General features: G+C 46.4%; 1 protein-coding gene across 2 annotated transcripts; it reads left to right on the top strand.

The window, feature by feature from the left end:
- Nucleotides 1-455: 455 nt before the first annotated feature.
- On the top strand, nt 456-17450 carry RAD51D (RAD51 paralog D). Of its 2 annotated transcripts, XM_081027642.1 has the most exons (10): nt 456-739; nt 1069-1130; nt 1352-1470; nt 8433-8514; nt 8759-8893; nt 9419-9514; nt 12122-12212; nt 12337-12407; nt 14384-14548; nt 14718-17450. In XM_081027642.1, exons 1-10 carry the CDS (start codon nt 658-660, stop codon nt 14811-14813), a joined length of 999 nt encoding a protein of 332 aa, XP_080883768.1. In that variant the 5' UTR covers nt 456-657; the 3' UTR covers nt 14814-17450. The 2 variants fall into 2 exon arrangements, with proteins under 2 accessions (XP_080883768.1, XP_080883769.1); XM_081027643.1 differs by lacking the exons at nt 12122-12212; nt 12337-12407 and having other exon boundaries at nt 14718-16007.
- Nucleotides 17451-19222: the final 1772 nt, after the last annotated feature.

Raw genomic sequence — 19222 nt, 5'->3', positions numbered from 1 at the left:
ATGGAAAGTACAGAGAAGCAGGTGTCTTCTGTGTGTTCTGTTGCTTCTTAGCACCCATGATATAATCTATGATATTTAATTAAAAAAAAAATATTTTATTAGGGAATATTGGGGAACAGCGTGTTTTTCCAGGACCCAGGAGCTCCAAGTCAAATCATGGTTTTTTCAATCTAGTTGTGGAGGGCGCAGCTCACTGGCCCACGTGGGAACCCAACTGGCGACCTTGGTGTTATGAGCACTGCGCTCTAACCACTGAGCCACCCGGCTGCCCCCATACGATTTAATTGATTTGATTTCTCTTCACTGTCTCGCCCTCGCTAGCAAGCAGGTCCCCTGTGCTTAGGGATGGATGGCTAGCCTTGTCGAGCTTCCTGGCCCAGCGTTGAGAACCGAGGCTCGCAGGAAGCCCGCGCCCGTCCCTCGCAGCCAGCAGACGGCGCTCTCGGTCCGGCCCTGGAGCCTGGAAGCCGGAAGCGGCCCTGAGGCCCGGGACGGCGGGCCTGGGCAAGGGAGACCCGGCAGGGTCCGCACTCTCCGCGCCGCCGCTGCCTTTCGTCCCCGCGGGCCCGGGGCCCCTCCAGAAAGAGGCGCCGGGAGGCGTCTAGAAACGGCCCCGCGGATGCCCACGGGAATAGCGGCCCGGGGTCCCCAGGGAACATGGGCATGCTCAGGGCCGGACTGTGCCCAGGCCTTACCCAGGACATGACCCAGCTTCTGAGGAGCCGCGGCATCAAGACAGGTGACCGCGTGTGCGCGCCACGCAGCTGGGCACACCGCGGAGGCCACCCCCACCGCCCTGACACACCCGGGAGGGGATAGCTCCGCCTTCCTCTGCCCCCCACCCTTCTGGAGGGGCTCGGAGGCTGGGAGTGGGCAGGCCAAACCCCGGGCAGGCTCCTACTGTGTGCTGGGCACCGCGTCCGGTCCTGTGGCTCCGGTAGTTCCCCTAGGCCTCCTGAGATGGTCTGCCCCAAGGTAACATTGTCGCCCCATTTCACAGATGAGGAAAAGCCAAGTGCGGGAAGCCCCGCCCTTCCTGCCAATCATCCACACTCGTTTTGTTTTCAGTGGTGGACCTGGTTTCCGCAGACCTGGAGGACGTAGCCCAGAAATGTGGCTTGTCTTATAAGGTGAGCTGACGAACTACGCTTTCCAAACCTGGGTGTTTCTACGTGCCCATCCCTGAGCCAAGGGAGTGAAGGGTTCCGAGGGATTGATAAGGGGGGGCGCGTAGGAGACCCTGGGATGCCCCCTCCCTTGGCTGGTCATTGCTCGGTGCTGAGTACTCGCGGTCCGCTTTGGGTTGAAGGGCCCCTGGGCTCCTCCTGAGTTGTCCCCGCCCCTCCCGCAGGCCCTGGTTGCGCTGAGGCGGGTACTGCTCGCCCAGTTCTCCGCTTTTCCCTTCAATGGCGCTGATCTCTACGAGGAACTGAAGACCTCCACTGCCATCCTGTCTACCGGCATTGGGAGGTTTGTATGTGTACTTGGGGAAGAAGGTCAGAGGCAGGAGGACATGGCTGCCTCCTGCTTGGGTTTTGATGCTTGAGTCTAGAGAGCAGGGTTTCTCAAGCAGTGGTGAGGGCGGTTTGGACCAATGGTCAAGTCTTCTGACTTCTCTTACCTTAAACGGGGTTTCTCGACCTCACACTCCATACACTTTGGGATACATAACTATTTGGTGGCAATCAGGGTGTCCTGTGCACTCTAGGATGTTGGGCAGCCTCCCTGGTCTCTAGCCACTAGATGCCAGTAGCACCTCCCTCCTCCCTATGTCATGACAATCAAAAAATGTCTCCAGAAATTGCCAAATGACCCTGGGGGACACAGAATTGTCCCTGATTGAGAACTACTGTCCTGTAACACAAGATGTCAGTATTTCACTATTATTCAGTATATTAGAGCAACTCTTCTCTGGCCCTACCTCCTATTTTAACTGAAGGATAGTGCAAGAGGGAACTTGGCAGGACTAACATTTATTGAGTGTCTACTATGTGCCAGCCATCGAATGTAGGTTATATAATCACTTCAGTGAATCCTGTGAGTTAGTAATTATTAAGCCACTTCAGTTTAACCCAAGAGGAGTGAGGGGCAGAGGTGGGGCTCAAGCCCTGGGGTACTTGACCTAGAACTTGGTGCATGCCCCATACTCTGCAGCAGGAGGGGACAGGAGAGCTTCCATAAAGGACTAGTTATTCGGTTGGTGCAAAAGTAATTGCGGTTTAAAAGGTTAAAAATAGTTGCAAAAACCGCAGTTACTTTTGCACCAACCTAATACATTCTGCCATGTTGTTGAAAGAGAGAGAGAGAGATGGAGGACAACAGCCAGTTTCTAGCCAAGGGCCTGTTGCTGTGGAATTTGATGAAGAACTCTGCCACCAGAAAGGTTTTTGGATCAGTTTGGCCCTTGCAGTTTCCCTAACACGTTCTCTTGGCAAGGTTCAACAGCATGGTTCAACAGACTGCTCCCCCTGGTTGGGGGTCTGAGTCTGTTATCCATCCAGCACTGGCTGAGTGCCTATTGGGTGCCAGATAACATTCAGATGATAGGTGTGCAAGTGAGGTTTCTGCACTTGAGTGTGGGGTCTAGTGAGTAGAAAGAAGAGCAGGTGAGCACAACAGAGAGGTGTGTGCATGCGTGGAGACCGCATAAGAAAGTGGTGATGAACAGACTTGGCCTTTGGGCTTTGGGAGCTTATAAAACCACCATCCTCAGAGGAAGCATTTATGGAGCAGTCAAGTGGTAAACTGGCAGGATTGCAGCTGCAGAGGGTCACTGCAGGGGAGATCAGAGCAGCTCAGGAACTGTCTGTGAAGGAGGCAGGTCTTAGGCATTGAGGAACGCGTGGCCTTTCTCTGAGTGCGTACCAAAGGCCAGGCACCGTGTTTATACTTCATGGTACATTATTTCATTTGTTCTTCCCAACCACCAATGAGTACATTACAACTAAAATCACCATTCTTTAGATGAGGAAACTGGGACTCGGGTTAGGTGGCTTGCTCAAGATTATGCAGCTAGTAAGTGGCAGACTAGGCCCTGGACGTCACAGCTGTCATACTCCTAAGTCTAAGAACCTGACTCTAACGCATCTTCCCTGTAGTCGCCCTCAAGGTGGGGGCCGTATTGTGAAACGAGAACTACAGGCGTGTGGCAGAGGTGTGCAGGGTGGATGGGACTAGGGAGGCTGGCAGGAGACAGACCAAGGGAAGGGATGGCAGCGGTGGTGTGTGTGAGTCCGATGTAAGGCAGGTGACAGCGGGAGACGTATTGATGAGGACAGTGGCAAGCCTTACTGTCGGGTAGGATTCAGGTGTGAAGAATCAAAGATGACTCCCTAGGTTTCTCCTTCCTCATAGTGGTCTGTAGACAGTGAATGGATGTGATGTTTTAAAGGGAACCAGAAAGAAAAACTCATAGACACAGACAATAGTTTAGTGGTTACCAGAGGGTAAGGGGGTGGGGGCTGGGTGATGAGGGTAAGGGGGATCAAATATATGGTGATGGAAGGAGAATTGATTCTGGGTGGTGAACACACAATGGGATTTATAGATGATGTAATGCAGAATTGTGCACCTGAAATCTATGTAAATTTACTAACAATTGTCACCCCAATAAATTTAATTAAAAAAAAATAAAGGGAACCAGGAGGGGAGTTCTTTAGTCAAAAATTTGGGAAATGCTTCAGTAACCCGAGTTAAAGAGATCTCTTTGTCATAGACCTTCTCAGAGCCTTTAGTGCTGATATGCAGTGTGGACCTTTATGAGGACAATACAACATGTAATGTACCTTGGAAGAAGCTGGATGGATTGGGGGCAGGGGGGCTGAGTGGTTCCTTGAAGGCAGTAGATGTGTTTTGTTCATTTCTATATCTCCCTTATTTTAGAATAAGGCCTTCAGGAAATGTGGGGCATTCAGGTGATGTTTGAATGAATGGCTGTGAGGAATGACTGAAAGCCAGTTCAGAGGGAAAGGTAGAGGATAAATCCCAGAAGTCACTTGTATCCAAAACAAGTAGTAAAACCCAGGTATTCTTCTGCTCCACACGGCAGCGGGGTCTGTCTCCATTTCAATGTGCTGAGTTAGAGGTGATCAGTAGAGAGGTCCTCTAGGCAGAAAGAGACACGGAACAAAACAGGTGAAAAGTCAGCTGGGAGGTGGATTTGGAAATTCCTTATGCAGAGTGATCGTCACGGCCAAGAATGTGCTTGATTCTTGACTGGAGAACCCAGTGGTTTAGCCCAGGCTGCACATTAGAATCAATTGGAAGCTTAAGAAATATTTATGCCGCAGTCTCACCTTTAGAAATTCTGATTTAACTGCTCTAGGCTAGTGACTCCCAAACATGTCCACACATTAGAATCACCTGAGAATCCTTTTTTAAAAAAATTTTTTATTGGGGAACAGTGTGTTTTTCCAGGACCCATGAGCTCCATGTCAAGTCGTTGTTTTCAATCTAGTTGTGGAGGGTGCAGCTCACTGGCCCATGTGGGAATCGAACTGGCGACCTTGGTGTTTTGAGCGCGGCACTCTAACCAATGAGTCTGTCAGCTGCTCGAGAATTCTTTTTAATGGATACGTTTTTATTACAGGTCTGAATGTTAGAGCATCATAAAAAATAGTAACATTTAGTGTTTTTCTGGTTATAAAAGTAATACATGCTCATGATAGACAATTTGCAACACACAGGGAAACACACACAAAAAAAACCACCTCAGTTAATAATTTTAGCTTTTTTGTGTCCATAATATCTAAGATTCCTGTTGGATAGTGTACGCTGTTATCATCCCTTTTGCTTAATGTTCTCTCCAATGTCTTAACATTTCCCCAATGTCTTTAAGACTTCAAAACATTTTAATGGTCATACAATATTATATAATGTGTATAAATCACAGTTTACCCATAATTAATTATTCAATCACCAATTTGGACACTTCCAACTTTTCTCCTGTAATTCATTCTTTCAAGACTGGTTATTGAGTGCTTACTTTAAACATGCAAAAGCCAGGCTTCTATAGACCAATCGCACTCTCTGGGGATGAGACTCAGATATCAGTATTTTTTTGAAGCTCCCAGGTGACTCCAGGATACAAGCAAGTTTGGGAACCGCTGATGCTGGCTTGTTTTTTAAACTCCTTTGGTGATTGTAATAGGCAGGCAGGGTTGAGATCACTAGCTTAGCTTAATGGTTTTCAAACTCTCGAGCATGCATCCAAATTACCCGGAGATGGAGCTCAGATTCATTCGGTCTCTAGCCCCAGAGTTTCTGGTTCGCTAGGTGTGGGGTGGGGCCTGAGAGTTTGCATTTCTACCCAGTTCCCAGGTAATGCCTCTGCTGCTGCTCTGGGGATGACACCGAGAGAAGCGCTGCTGCAAAGGGACTGCGGGTTCTCTAATCTCAAGGGGAGGAATGGCCTCCAGGACCTGCAGAGGCTGGATGTGTTTTTAAAAAGGTGCTTATTAAACAGACAGGATAAACATAGTCATCCCAGGAAGCCACAGGGCTGCAGTGGTAACCAGTGTTTGGACTGGTAGGGACCTGTGGTTCTAATCATGGGGTCCCTGGAATTGAAATAGATGGGGTGCTTAGTAAGGTGCTACTTGGCGTATACAGAGGGGTCATGGGAGGTCTTCCAGAGCCCTTTCAGAGGACTGGCACCTGTGTAGACGAATGCAGGGTTAGATAAGGAGTGTGTGTGGTCAGGACACAGAGCCAATGACCTAGGCTGTGGTATAGGAGGCGAAGCTTCAGCCTGTAGGATGGGCAGGCCATGGAGGTGGTAGTGACCTATTTCATGATGGTTCAAGGACAAAACCTGAATTAGGAATTGGCTGTGTCTCGAGTTTATCCCAAGGCTCCCCCAGCCAGAGTGCTGACAATAATAGGAACTAAATAGCTCCGTTCTTTCGCTCTTTTCTCTGGGAATGTTTATTGTGCGTCTCCTGTGTTTCAATCACTGCCAGTGTTGGGGATGTAATAGGGAACAGGGCTCAGGCCTGGCCCCGGGGTAGTCTGGGCCAAATGGGGAAGACAGACAAAAACAAGCACATAGAAAATAATTACCCACTCCTAGAACAAATAAATGAATTCGGCAAGGTTGCAGGATACAAGCAATACAACTAAAAATCAATTGCATTTCTATATACTCAAAATGAACATGTGGAAATGGAAATTAAAAACACAGTACCATTTACAATTGCTTCAAGGAAAATGAAATACTTAGGTCTAAATGTAACAAAGCAGATACAGGATCTGTATGCTGAAAATTAAAAATCGCTGATGAAAGAAATCAAAGAAGAACCAAAATAAATGTAGGGGCATACTGCGTTTGTGGATTGGGAGACTCAACATAGCAAAAATGTCAATCCCTCCCCAAATTTATCTATAGATTTAATGTAGTTCCTACCAAAATCCCAGCAAGGTTATTTGTAGAAATAGGCTTATTCTAATAACTTTATGGAAAAGCTAACAGCCTAGAACAGCTAAAACAATTTTGAAAAAGAAGAATAAAGTTGGAGGAATCTCTCTATCAAATGTTAAGGCTTACTTTCTAGCTATAGTAATCAAGACAAATGTGGTATTGGTAGAGATAGATACACAGATCAGTGGAGCAGAATAGAGAACCCAGAAATAGACCTCAGGTATCTCCAACTGATTTTTGACAAAGATGCAAAAACACTTCAGTGGAGGAGGAATATAGCCTTTTGAACAAACGGTGCTAGAGCTATTGGACGTCATAGGTAATAAATGAACCTAAACCTAAACTTCCTGCTTTATACAAAAGGTGAAAATGGATCGTGGACTTAAATGTAAAACATGAAACTAACAAGCTTTTAGACCAAAACAGAAAAGCTTTGGGAACTGGGGCTAGACAAGGAGTTCTTAGACTTAACACCAAAAGTATGATCAATAAAAAAATTGCTATTTTTTTTATTAAAAAATGAAAATTAAAAACTTTTCCTCTGCAAAAGAGGATGAAAAGACAAGCTATAAAGTGTGGAAAATATTTCAAAGCCACATATTCAACAAAGGACTTGTATCTAGAAAATATAAAGAATTCTTAAACTTCAACAGTAAAACAATCCACTTAGAAAATGGGCAAGGCATGAACAGACATTTCACTAAAGAGGACATACAGGTGGCAAATAATCACATAAAAGGATGGTCAACATAATTAGTCATTAGGGAAATGCAAATTAAAACTATAATTAAATATTATTGTACACCTACCAGAATAGCTAAAAAAAAAAGAAAGAAAAAGAAAAAAACATGATAACACCAAATGCTGGTAAGGATGTGAAGGAACTGGATTACTCATACATTGCTAGTTGGAAAGCAAATGTCATAGCGACACTGGAAAATACAGTTTAGTAATTTGTTACAAAATTAATATGCACTTACCGTACAACTCAGCAATTTTATTCTTGGGCATTTATTCCAGAGAAATAAAAACTTAGGTTTATATAAAACTTGTACACAAATGTTCATAGCAGCTTTATTCATAATTTCCCCAAACTGGAAAGAGCTAAAATGTCCTTCAGTGAGTGAGTAGTTAAACAAACTTGGTACATCCATGGAATACTACTGGGAAATAACAGGAAACAAACTATTAATACACACAACAACTTGGATGGATCTCAAGGGAATAATGCTGAGTAAAAAAACAATCACAAAGGTTACATACTCTATGATTCTTTGTACGTAACATTCTTGAAATAACGTAATAGAGATGTTGAACAGATTAGTGGTTGCCAGAGCTTAGGGACTAGGGTGGGAGTGGGGGCGTGGCTATTACAGGGTAGCACAAGAGAGCCTTGTAACGATGGAAATGTTCTGTATCTTGATTGTGGTGGTTACATGAATCTACACATGTGATAAAATTGCATAGAACTACACACACACAGATAACAGTGGTGAAATCTGAATCAGCTCTGTAGGTTGTACCAATGTCAGTTTGTCATATTGTACTATAATACAATTGGTCTTATAGTGCAGGATATTACCATTAGGGAAAACTAGGTGAAGGGTACTTGGGACCTTGCACATTGTTCTGCAACTTTCTGTGAATCTATAATTATTTAAAAGTTTTTTTTAAAAAAGATAAATGATGGGAAATGCTATCACGGAAACCCACAAGGGACTGAGATGGAAAATGAAAGGAAGACCTTTTGAGGGGGTGGCAGAGACCTCTGTGGAGAGATTCTCTTTAAGCTGAGAGTGAAAGGATGAGGAGGGGTCATGGAGGAAGCCTTAGCCATGCCTTCTTCCCTCAAAGGAAACTCCACAAAGGGAAGCCTCCTGACCAGAGACGTTCTGAATGTCTCCGGACAGAACCAGGGCGTGGAAGGAATGTCTTGCTTTTCTTCTTGGCTCCTACTCCCTCCATACTCCCCAGTCCCCTGGATTGATTCTCTTCCCCATTTTTCTGCCATCAGCCTGGACAAACTGCTTGATGCTGGTCTCTATACTGGAGAAGTGACTGAAATCGTAGGAGGCCCGGGTAGCGGCAAAACCCAGGTACACATGCGGCCAGCAGTCCTGAGGATGGGGGTAGGTGGGTGTACAATCCTGGATCCCTGGGAGAGTTTCTGCCAGTGGCTTTTGATTCAGAACTCAGAAGAGAGAAGATGGGTGGTGAGGAGTGGGGCTTGAACTTGACCCATTTGTATCACTGGGATCTGGACTAGAATTGGTGGGGAGCTTCCATTCTGGGTTCTCTTTGAAGGCTCAAGTTCACCCAACGCCCTGTGTCTCTATTCAGATATGTCTTTGTGTGGCTGCAAATGTAGCCTATAGCCTACAGCAGAAGATCCTATATATTGATTCCAATGGAGGGCTGACAGCCTCCCGCATCCTCCAGCTACTTCAGGCCAGAACCCCAGATGAGGAGGAGCAGGTAAGGGACAGGAAGATGGTTGGGTTCCTTTGAAGCTCTGACACATAAAAAGACTCCATTATCTCATACATTGCAAGAATTTGGGCCATTTGGATGAACAGTCATTTCTGGCTTTGAAACTTGCTGTTCTATTAATACTTTTGGTATTCTTCAAGCCTCCCCTATTATGACATCATCCCAGCTTGAATGATACCCACACTATCCTTCCAGGAAACCCACCTCTTTGCGTACCCTAACTCAGGGCCGGCAAACACCCAGCGTCTGTGTTTCTTTCCCATATCTTGCTCATGGCGCATGCCACTGATCAGTCCTATCTCTCTTTCCCCGTGAGCTCAGAGGTGGCTTTGCAGCTTCGCACCTGGGCAGCCACCACTGTGAGAAGTGTCTCATTAGACAAAACCCATTTGCCCTCCTGGACCTGAGTCCTGTATCCAGGTTGCCTCTTCCTGTTAGATACCTCTTCATCTTGCTTGACCCCCTGCTCCCTCTATTGAAAACCCCTCCTTCTCTTTCCCACCCCTTCAGGCAGGAGCTCTCCAGAGGATCCAGGTGGTGCATGCCTTTGACATCTTCCAGATGCTGGACGTACTGCAGGATCTCCGAGGTGCTGTAGCCCAGCAGGTGAGCCTGCTGTTCCTCCCCTCCCTGCTTCACCCAGCTTGCCGGGTGCCACCTGTGTGTGGGCAGGTGTCCGACTGCAGACTGTTGGGCAATGCAGATGTGCACTCTGGTGACTCCAGCTGTGCTTGCCACTCCCAGGTGGGATTCCCGTGTGCGTAATTCATTCTTGTGTGCCTCATTCTTTACATGCTCATCCTCCCCACTCAACAGTCAGCCCCTCGAGTGCAAGGATCATGTCATATTCATCTCTGCATTCCCCTGCTGGGTCAGTTTTCAGCTGCAGGTAACAGAGTTTGTCTGACAGACATTTGGACCATGATGACATTTAATTATCTCATGAGTCTGGAGGTTGGCAGGGCCACAATATCAGGGCTCCAGGTTGGTGTGTCCGATTCTCTTGCTTTTGCACCTCAGGATTGCAAAATGGCTGCCATAGCCAAAAGCCTCGTGATTTTATATATCCACATCCATACTCAGGGCAGTGAAACTCAGTACCTCTTCTCTTTTATCAGGGAAGAAAATCTTTCTTCAAAACCACTGGTCGACTGCCCACTGGCCCTTATATCTAGTTGGCCCAAACTGGGTTATATGTGTATCAGACCAGGGGTTGGCCCTCCCTCCCCAATTTCAAGAGATCTCTGCCCAGGACTTGACCACATTCAGAATTCTGTTAGCAGGGAAGAGTCCATTAACAAGGGTTCAGTCAGAATGGTATTTGGCTTGGGATCCCGCTACACCTGCTAGGTGCTTCGACAGGATTTGGTGCCTGTCTTAACAGACTCTTAGATTTGGAAGACACCTTAGAATAGTTTACTTCATCTTACATGTTTTCTCTCATCCCAAAGCATGACATGTTCCTATGGGCATACCCAGAATTGTATATCATTTTTACAAACTTTAGAATATAAAACCGTTGAACAACTACTACCCATAGGAGTCATAGCTGGTTCTGACCCACCTGTGTGCTGAGACGTGAAGGCATATAGTCCTGATCTAATCCAACCCTCTCATTTCTAGAGACGAGGGCCAGAGAAGTTCAGTGAAGTAGCCCAAAGTCACCACATATTTAGAATAAGAACTAAGCTTATAACCCAAATCTCTTCACTCCCAGCTCAGACTAGTTTTTATTGTAGGACCATAGTCTGTTATTGCATAACAAGTTACCACAAACTTAGTGTCTTAAAACAACATATTTATTACCTCACAATTTCTGTGGGTCAGCAGTCTAGGCACAGCTTAGCTGGGACCTCTGCTTAGGGTCTCAGTAGACTGTAATCAGATGGTTGCTGGGCTGCATTCTCATCTGGAGGCTCAACTAGGAAAGAATCAGCTTACAAATTTAGTCAGGTTGTCAGCTTCAGTTTCTTGCTGGCAGTTGGCCAGAGACCACCGTCCATTCCTAGAGGCTTCCCACTGTTCACTACCATGTGACCCTTTCCATAGGCAGTTCACAGCATGGCCACTTGGCTTCTTCAAGACAGCACGAGAGTGAGCAAAATGCAACACACAGTCTTATGTAACGTAACATAATCATGGGAGTGATGTCTCATTACCCTTGCCCTATAACATAGGCTAATCAAGAGAGTGACACGGCAGCACCTGTGATCCTTTATTAGAAGCAAGTCACAGGACTCACCCATGGTCAAGGGCAGAGGCTTATACAAGGGGCTTGAGAACCTAATGATGGGGATTGTGGGGGCCACCGTAGTGGTCTATCTGCCACCGATGACCTCATAGCACCATAGTTACAAGCAGAGAAAGGCTTACTCTCTCATTTTAGCTAGCGATTTCAACCTGCTCTCCCAGAGACTAAAGAAGGCCCAAGCTGATTTCAGTTTTAGCTTCTCTCTTTTCTGCCATCTTTCCTTAGACAAGTTGGCTGGTCGAGAGGCAGTAAGTGGAAGATGAAGGAAGACATGCAAAACGCAGAGCAGATAATGCTGAACATCCAAGATTTGGCCGACATGAAGTGAAAAAAAAGTTGTGGAAACAATCAGCAAATGACTTAGACATAGGAGTAAAGGAGAGGAGAAGGGCAGCATCAAAGGCTGTTTAGGTCCAAGAAACTAGAAGGATGCTAATGTTGGTGTAGAGACAAAAAAATGGTTTTAACAAATGACTGTCTACATATAGTCTTTATTAGGAACCATTTTAGATATGGAAGATGAGGCCCTAGAAGCCTAATCTAGAAGGAGACAGTAAAGTAGAGAGAAGGCTAAACTCAAAGGAAGTTAGGAATTTGGGAAGTAAGCAGGAGAAGGAAAAGAGGGGTCCACGATGGTGGAGGGCCGTCCCTCAGGAGAAAGATGGCCACTAAGAAAATTCCTGACCAGGGGCCACAGGACTCTGAACAAGAATTTCCCAGATTTCATTATTTTAGGGTATTGTGATGTCCTGTAATTTAAACCCTCTCTATCCACCCAAGTCTTCAGTAAAATCTGTGACACATACAAACGGGGCTGGGGAAAAACGACATTGCTGAAATTGGCTGATGCCCGCACCGTGGTCAGAGGTTACCAGTTTCTGAGAGGAGCAAGCTTGTCCTGTAATGGGAGCCCCCTAGAGGCCAACCGGTTCAGTGCACCTGCTTCCCCCCAACACCCCCAGGTGAGCGATTCTCCAGGGAATGTGAAGGTGGTATTTGTGGACTCAGTCACCGCCGTGGTTTCCCCACTTCTGGGAGGTCAGCAGAGGGAAGGTGAGTGATGTGACAGAGCCCAGGGTTAGAGCCATGACCTTGTCTCCCAGCGCTGGAGTCCCGTCTCTGGCCAGCCCAGGCCCTGATGCCCTGCTGCCCTCCCTCTCTGCTTCTTCTCCCTCAGGCTTGGCCTTGATGATGCAGCTGGCCCAAGAGCTAAAGACCCTGGCCCGGGACCTTGGCGTGGCAGTGGTGGTGAGGCAGTGGGCTTGGCCACCCGTGCTTGTCTTACCCCTGGTTCCTGGGCTTCACCAAGGGGGGAGAGCAACATGGTTTCTAGCTATAGCTCTTTATTTCCCTTAAACGGCAACTTCTGAACCTTTAGGAGAGTGGCCCTTTAGGAAAGGGTCACAGCCCAACTTCCCAGGGTCATCTAGAGCACTGGCCCGTGAAGGGATCGGACCATAAATGGCCGAGGGGTCAAGGACAGTCTTGTTTTTCTTTTTACTTTAAGTCAGGATAACTGAGGTAAATTCATATAGATTAACTTTCTCCTTGTTTGAAGTTTGACTAACAGATACCATTGTATTCTGTCTTGTTATCCCTCTGTAATCAAGACACAGAATATTTCTATCACCCCAGAAGGGTCCTCCAGCCCCAGACGACCACTGATCAGGTTGCAGTCCCAATAGTTTTGCCTTTTCCAGAGCTTCGTAGAAAGGGATCTTTTTGCTTTTAAAGTAATGCTTATGGAGTAATTTCATAACAGTCTGTGTGCTTCTCAGAAAGGGTAAAAATAGTTCAACATAGTAATCAATCTCCACATCCTCTGAAACCATATTTTTACCAATGTCCATAGAATCTTTTCTCTCTGCATATATACATGTATGTCTAACCAACTTTCCAACTAAACAGTAACCTTGTTTGAAAAAAAATAGCTTACCATCTCATTCCACTTCCCATGTCTTTAAATACCGTGTTTCCCCAAAAATAAGACCGAGCCGGACAATCAGCTCTAATGCGTCTTTTGGAGCAAAAATTAATATAAGACCCAGTCTTATTTTAATATAATATTCTTTAAGAGTGCCATTTTTAGCGGCTACATATTATCTTGTTTAATATCTATGTTATAGGGGTTGGCAAACTTATTCTGTAAAGGGCCAGATAGTAAACATTTGAAGCTTTATGACCTTATGGGCTATGTCGCAACTGCTCAACTCTGCCCATATAGCATGAGAGCAGCCCCAGAGAATATCTAAACAAATGGGCATGGCTATGTTCCAAGAAAACTTGATTTTCGAAACCAATTTTTGGGCCAGATTTGGCTTGTAGACAACAGTTGGCCGACTCTTAGCATACCATAATGATCTACACATTTCCTGATTTGGGGCCTTTAGGTCATTCCCAGTTTTCCTCTATTTTAAATAAAACTATAGTGAACACCCTTATACCTAAATCTCATTGCACATCTCATATTATTTTCTCAAACTCCCAAAACTATAACTACTGAGTCAGGGATACATGTGTTTTGAAACGTCTAGACATGACATTGCCAAATTTCCAGGAAGGCTGTATTAATTTGCGCACCCACCAGCAGTGTAAGAGGATCTGTTTTCCTGCTCTTTTGTTCTTGCACTGGGTCCTAGGGCCTCCCTTACCCCTGCTGTGTGCCAGGCTCTGGCTCAGGCAGTGGGGATTCGGTGATGAACAAGCCACAGCCCCTGCCCTGGGGGGCTGGGGTGGGTGGGTGGGGAGGAGGTTACCATGAGGCTCAGGTTGCTTACTTCTGACTAGCCTGGACAGAGTAGAGCTGACCCACTAGATTAGGACTCCCCACCCCCCCAAACACATAGATGCACCGCCTGACACAAAGGGCTGGATGTACATGGTCTCAGGATACCCATCTGCTGGGTTGGGGGGTAGTAGGCTAAAACCCACCACTGGCTTCCCTGCAGGAAAGTGCAGACAGCGCTGCTTATTCCCAGACACGTGCCTCATCGCCTTTGTTAGAGTCAAGCGTGAGGCATCGTGGTTCAGTGGAAAGAGCTGTGTACAAGTCAGGAGCCCAAGCTTCTAGTTCCAGACCTGCCATGGATAAATTATGGAGCCTTGGGGAAGGCATTTCTCTGCACTAGGCCTCAGTGCTCTCATCTGTAAAATGAAGCAGTAGGAACAGATGGCCTCTATACTTGCATTATGGATCTGCAAGTCTTGGATCCTTTCTGCCGCAGGTGACCAACCACATGATCCGAGACAGGGACAGCGGGAAGCTCAAACCTGCTTTGGGCCGTTCCTGGAGCTTTGTGCCCAGCACCCGGATTGTCGTGGCCCTCAGTGAAGGAGCAGGAGCGCCATGCAGCCAGCGCACAGTGTGTCTGACCAAATCTCCCCGTCTGGTGAGCCGGCCCCAGGAGACAGGCAGTAATGTGGGATCTTCAGGGTGGTTTCCATGCCTGCAGATGTCTTATAGAGGAATTCTTGGATGCTGAGACCCTACAAACAAAGAAGCTATCCACTTGGGTTGTTTAATGGAAAAACTTATCCTTTCCTCCTGTTTTCTTCCAGCCAACAGGTTTCCAGGAGATGGTAGACATTGGGACCTGGGGGACTCTAGAGCCGAACCCAGTGTTACAGGAAGATCAGATAGGACCGTGCTGTTGATTGGGAAGGGGGAAGGCATCAAGGCCCCTAACTCTCCTGCTCAGGAATGCTTGCTGTTCACTGCCACCCAGCACTCGGGACTGCAGGAGAAGCTCTCAAGCTGGGTAAAAGAAACATCTCAGTTTCTTTAGCTTCTGTGTCTGCGGAAACATACAGAGCTACAGACGAGAGAAGGTGCTATGGTGGAAGGACCCAGAAACTCGTGCTGGTGCCAAGTTTTCTTGTTTCTACCGTGTATGTTTCCAGTAGGAGCTGGGTTCACCCTGGCTTGGGCATTTCTGAAGAAGCACACTCATTCACTGTACTGGGTACCTCTGGATAGATAACCATAGTGACCGGATGGATGGATGACCCTGTGTGCCACCATCATACCTGCACTCTGTCCTGACACGGCGACTGAGCCCTGAAGCCTCTAGCTTGCCTTTGCTTCTCTTCTCTTCTTTTCTTCTTTTTTTTTTTTTGCCTCTCTTTTTCCAACTATAAAATGAAGCTCTCTTCCTCTTAGCTGTCTTTGAGTTACTGGGTTGAAGTAACCTCATAAATGCAAAACGCTTTTTCATCTGTGTCCTGCTCTTAAAAATATAAAAAGGAAATTCCCTGAGCTCTGGAGCCACCTCATTTCCCCTCAGAAGGTTGTTTTTCAGTTTCCCCCAGTGAGGCCCCCCAAAACGGTTATTCCTCTTTTGCTCTTGCTGATTTGGTCTCGCACACCTGCATGCATCACCAGGACTAGGTGAGACCAAGAGCTCTCCACAGTCTCAGGGATATAATTCAACGGAAAGGGAGGATATGACCTGCTCCGGGTGAATCCAGCCGTTTGTTTAATGTGCATGGTGCCCTGTGGGGCCCCTCCACAGTATAGAGTATCCAGAGGTGCTGAACCATGGCCTTGCCCATAAACAGACAGAGGAGAATTTGCTCAGTAAATAGAGCCAGCTGGGAAAATTGATGCTAGCATAAATAATACATGGCAAATCTAGTCTTTATGCAGAAATTCATTGCCGGTGGCTCCAAGATGCAATATAATTACCCTTCTCTTCCTGCCAGCTGTACTACAGCCCAGTGCCCTAGTGTATGAAATAACCCCCCTGTCTGTTACCAGTGCTGTGGCCATTTGTCTGAGAGCTGTAACCCTGGCTGGGAGAGGAGGAGGACACCAGGGAAAGGAAAATAAAAGACAAAGTAGAGAAATGATCAAGATTGTTTACTGAACACATTTTTTAAAGGAAGATCGCCTCTCTCAGTTGGAGAACCTATTGTGTAATTAATTACTTGTGTCTTGGCTGCAAGAAAAGGTGGAATGATATGACATTTGGAGATGATAAACACAGCAGGGATAGAAGCAAGAAGCACAGAGGATTGGGAATGTGTGGTGGGCCGGCTCCAGGGCATCTGCCTGAGGACGGTTGGTGAGCCTAACAGCAGGCACCCTGGCACTGCTTCTCCCACCATGGACCCCAGGAGAAATTAATCTCCAGTATCCTTATACCATGAGTGGTTGGCACTTTTCTGCAACCATGGTAGGAAACAATATGTTAAGCTAGGAAAGGCCAATGCCTGCCCACTCTTAACCATTTGGGCCTCCTGAACCTGTGCAGACATCACCAATCAATCAGCTGTTCTTTTTTGCAGATCTCGGAGTCTTGCAGTTTTCCTCCACACAACTCTCCAGGTAACCACAACCAATTGCAGTTGGAATTGGCATTCAGGGTGGAGCCTGGTTGTCATCGCAGCCCTAGGCAGATCTGCCATGTTTCCAGGTGCTTAGTCCCTGAGGACCCTAGAGTAATGCAGTTTGAAAGACCTGTAAAGATCATCTATCTGGCCCATCCTGTCATTGAACCGAGGAGAAAACAGGCCCATGGAGGAGTAGTGACAGTCCCAGTGACAGAACAATCTGGAACCAGGACTCCTGATCCCTAGGCCAGGGCTCTTTCTGACATCATGGTGCCTTTAATTCCAAGCCAGTTCCATTCCTGCTGAGGCCCTTATTCCAGTTCACAGTGCCACAGCCCTCACCCAGGTGGCCTCCTTGGCCATGGGAAGGCTGTCCATTCACTGCTATGCCAGACCACCCTGTGACATTCCTGCAGGACTTGAATTCCTCCTTGGGCCTTGCTCTTAGACCAGGACTGTATCTCATCTTGCGTGCTGTCACTGCACACTGCTCTGGGCACACCACACTGACAATTCCCCAGCATGCCTCAGGCTAGGCTGGCTCTTCTACCCAAGTGCTTTTTGCTCCCCTTTGTGCTGCCTCTGCCCCCGCCCCCCTGCACACCCACCCTGACATCCTTCCTTCCTTATGCCTCAACGGTGGTCCAGATAGATGTTCCTCATAATCCCCCTGTACCACGCATACTTCCTGTGCACTTGTCTGCCCATGAGCTCAAGATTCACTTTAAGGGCTCCTATGTTAATTTTCTTTGGTTCTTTACACATTACGGGAGCTCAGTAATTGTTAAATATATGAATGGGTGGGCTTTAATGTGTTTTAAAGACGATGGAAGAATTCAGGAATGTTTTCCCCCCCCTTATTTTGATAGTCATTGAGTCCCCAGAGTGTCTTTTTACGTATCCTTCTACAGAGGACTATTGTATGTTGATATTAGACAAAATTAATGTTGACTCCCTACTATGTGCTGGTCCTTGATGACTTCAAGTCAGGCACTTTGAACCCCCGAAGGCTCTCTGAGGCAAAAGGTCTGCGTATCATTGAGGCTGCCTTCTGCTACAAGTAACAAAACCTGGCTTAAAGAGGCTTACACAATAAGGACATTTATTATTTCTAAGAACATGAACTCCAAGGTTGCCTGATTCAGTGGCTCATTGTCAAGGGGCATAGTAGGGCCTTTCCATCTATTTGCTCTGTCCTCCTTCTGTGTTAGTTTTGTCTTCAAGCTCGTTTTCATCAAAGCCTGACTGCAGCCGTTCTGAGCATCAATCCAGATAAGACAATACCTACAGGCAGGAAAGTGAACACCTCCTTGGGTCCTTTTGAGAACCAGGAAACATCAGAACTTCCTTCCAATGAAAGCAGACTTATATCTCATTGGTGCAGACTTGCTTTATGCACCCACGTCTAAATCATGGCAAGGGAAATGGGACCACTGTCATTGGCTTAGACGAAATAACCCTCCAGGAAATAACCCTGGAGCTGGGGCTGGGGACAGGCTTTCCTTAAGCACATCCTGTGATCATTGGAAGAAAATGGGGGTGCTAATAGACAGGAGGGAGTGGGTGTGGAGGAATTGGACATTGGGTGGGCAACCACTAGTGTCTGCCATGGTCCAAAAGATAAATTTATTGAGGTTCTCATGTGCTTAGGCTCTTTATACACATCTCATTTAGACCTTAGGACAGCCTGTGGCATGGGGAATCATTTCATTTCAGACGGTAGCACCAGAATCCAAACTCAAATCTGTCTGATTCCAAACCCTACTTCTTTTTATTCTCATGCTGCCTTTGGCTATGAATATATAAATGTTTCAGTAAAATTCTTTTTCATATTCTGCCCTGATAGTAGCAAAGACCATGCATCCTAACCTTTTCAGCTTAGCTCACCATAAAAAGCTAGACCAGAGATCTACTTTTCGATTTTCCTATTTTCCCTAGGGAAGTCGTGAAAGAATGACAAACACTCAGAGAAGGAAGATATGATTGGCATTAAAGTCAAATGGAGCCTTAGGGGTAAATAAAGCTGAATAAAACCTTCAGGGTCTACCTGTTCCTGAGGTCTGAGCCAGAAGGAGATAAGTGATTTAGATACATATCCCACTAGGTTTTGCTGTCTTCTGGCATGGCGTAGTACTGGGTAGAGTTAAAACTCCAATTGTGTGTGTTGGGGATGGACATTGGGGAAGGCTCTGTGGTGTATGGAACTCACATTAGAGCTAGATACATTATTCATCAAAAATCACCCTTGAAAAGGTACTTTCCCTCGTTTTTTTCTTTTCCTATTGCTCTGGCTAGACTGACTTCCAATACTAAGTTGAATAGAAGCAACTTGGTTGAATAGCCATTGTCCTTGTTCCTGATGTCAATGGACTGTTTCCAATATTTTATCATTTAAGTGAGATGCCATAAGTTCCCTGTTTAATCAAGGTAAAGATCTCATTGCATTTCCTGTTTATCCTGGGAGAAGGGAGTCCGGGTACTGGCCATTATTTTGCCATGCATATAGTTCTCTCTTCCAACCAGTGGAGGGTCCATTCATCCTGGAGCTATAAAACTGCACTTTGGCTGCTACACAAGTTGGATTCCTTGAGTAGCCTTTGAATCATTGCTCTCCCCTGACTCTCTAGTTTTGGGGTGTAATAGCCTCACTTTAAGCTTGGGTTCTGTCAGAAGACAGTGGGCCTGCACGGAACGGCTACAAAGTCAAAGAATAAGATTATTCTATGTCTCAA

The sequence above is a fragment of the Rhinolophus hipposideros genome (assembly GCF_964194185.1).
Source record: "Rhinolophus hipposideros genome assembly, chromosome: 20".
In the NCBI taxonomy this organism is placed as follows: domain Eukaryota; kingdom Metazoa; phylum Chordata; class Mammalia; order Chiroptera; family Rhinolophidae; genus Rhinolophus; species Rhinolophus hipposideros.
The sequence above is the reverse complement of the archived record's forward strand: the minus strand, read 5'-3'. Positions and strand labels throughout refer to the sequence as shown.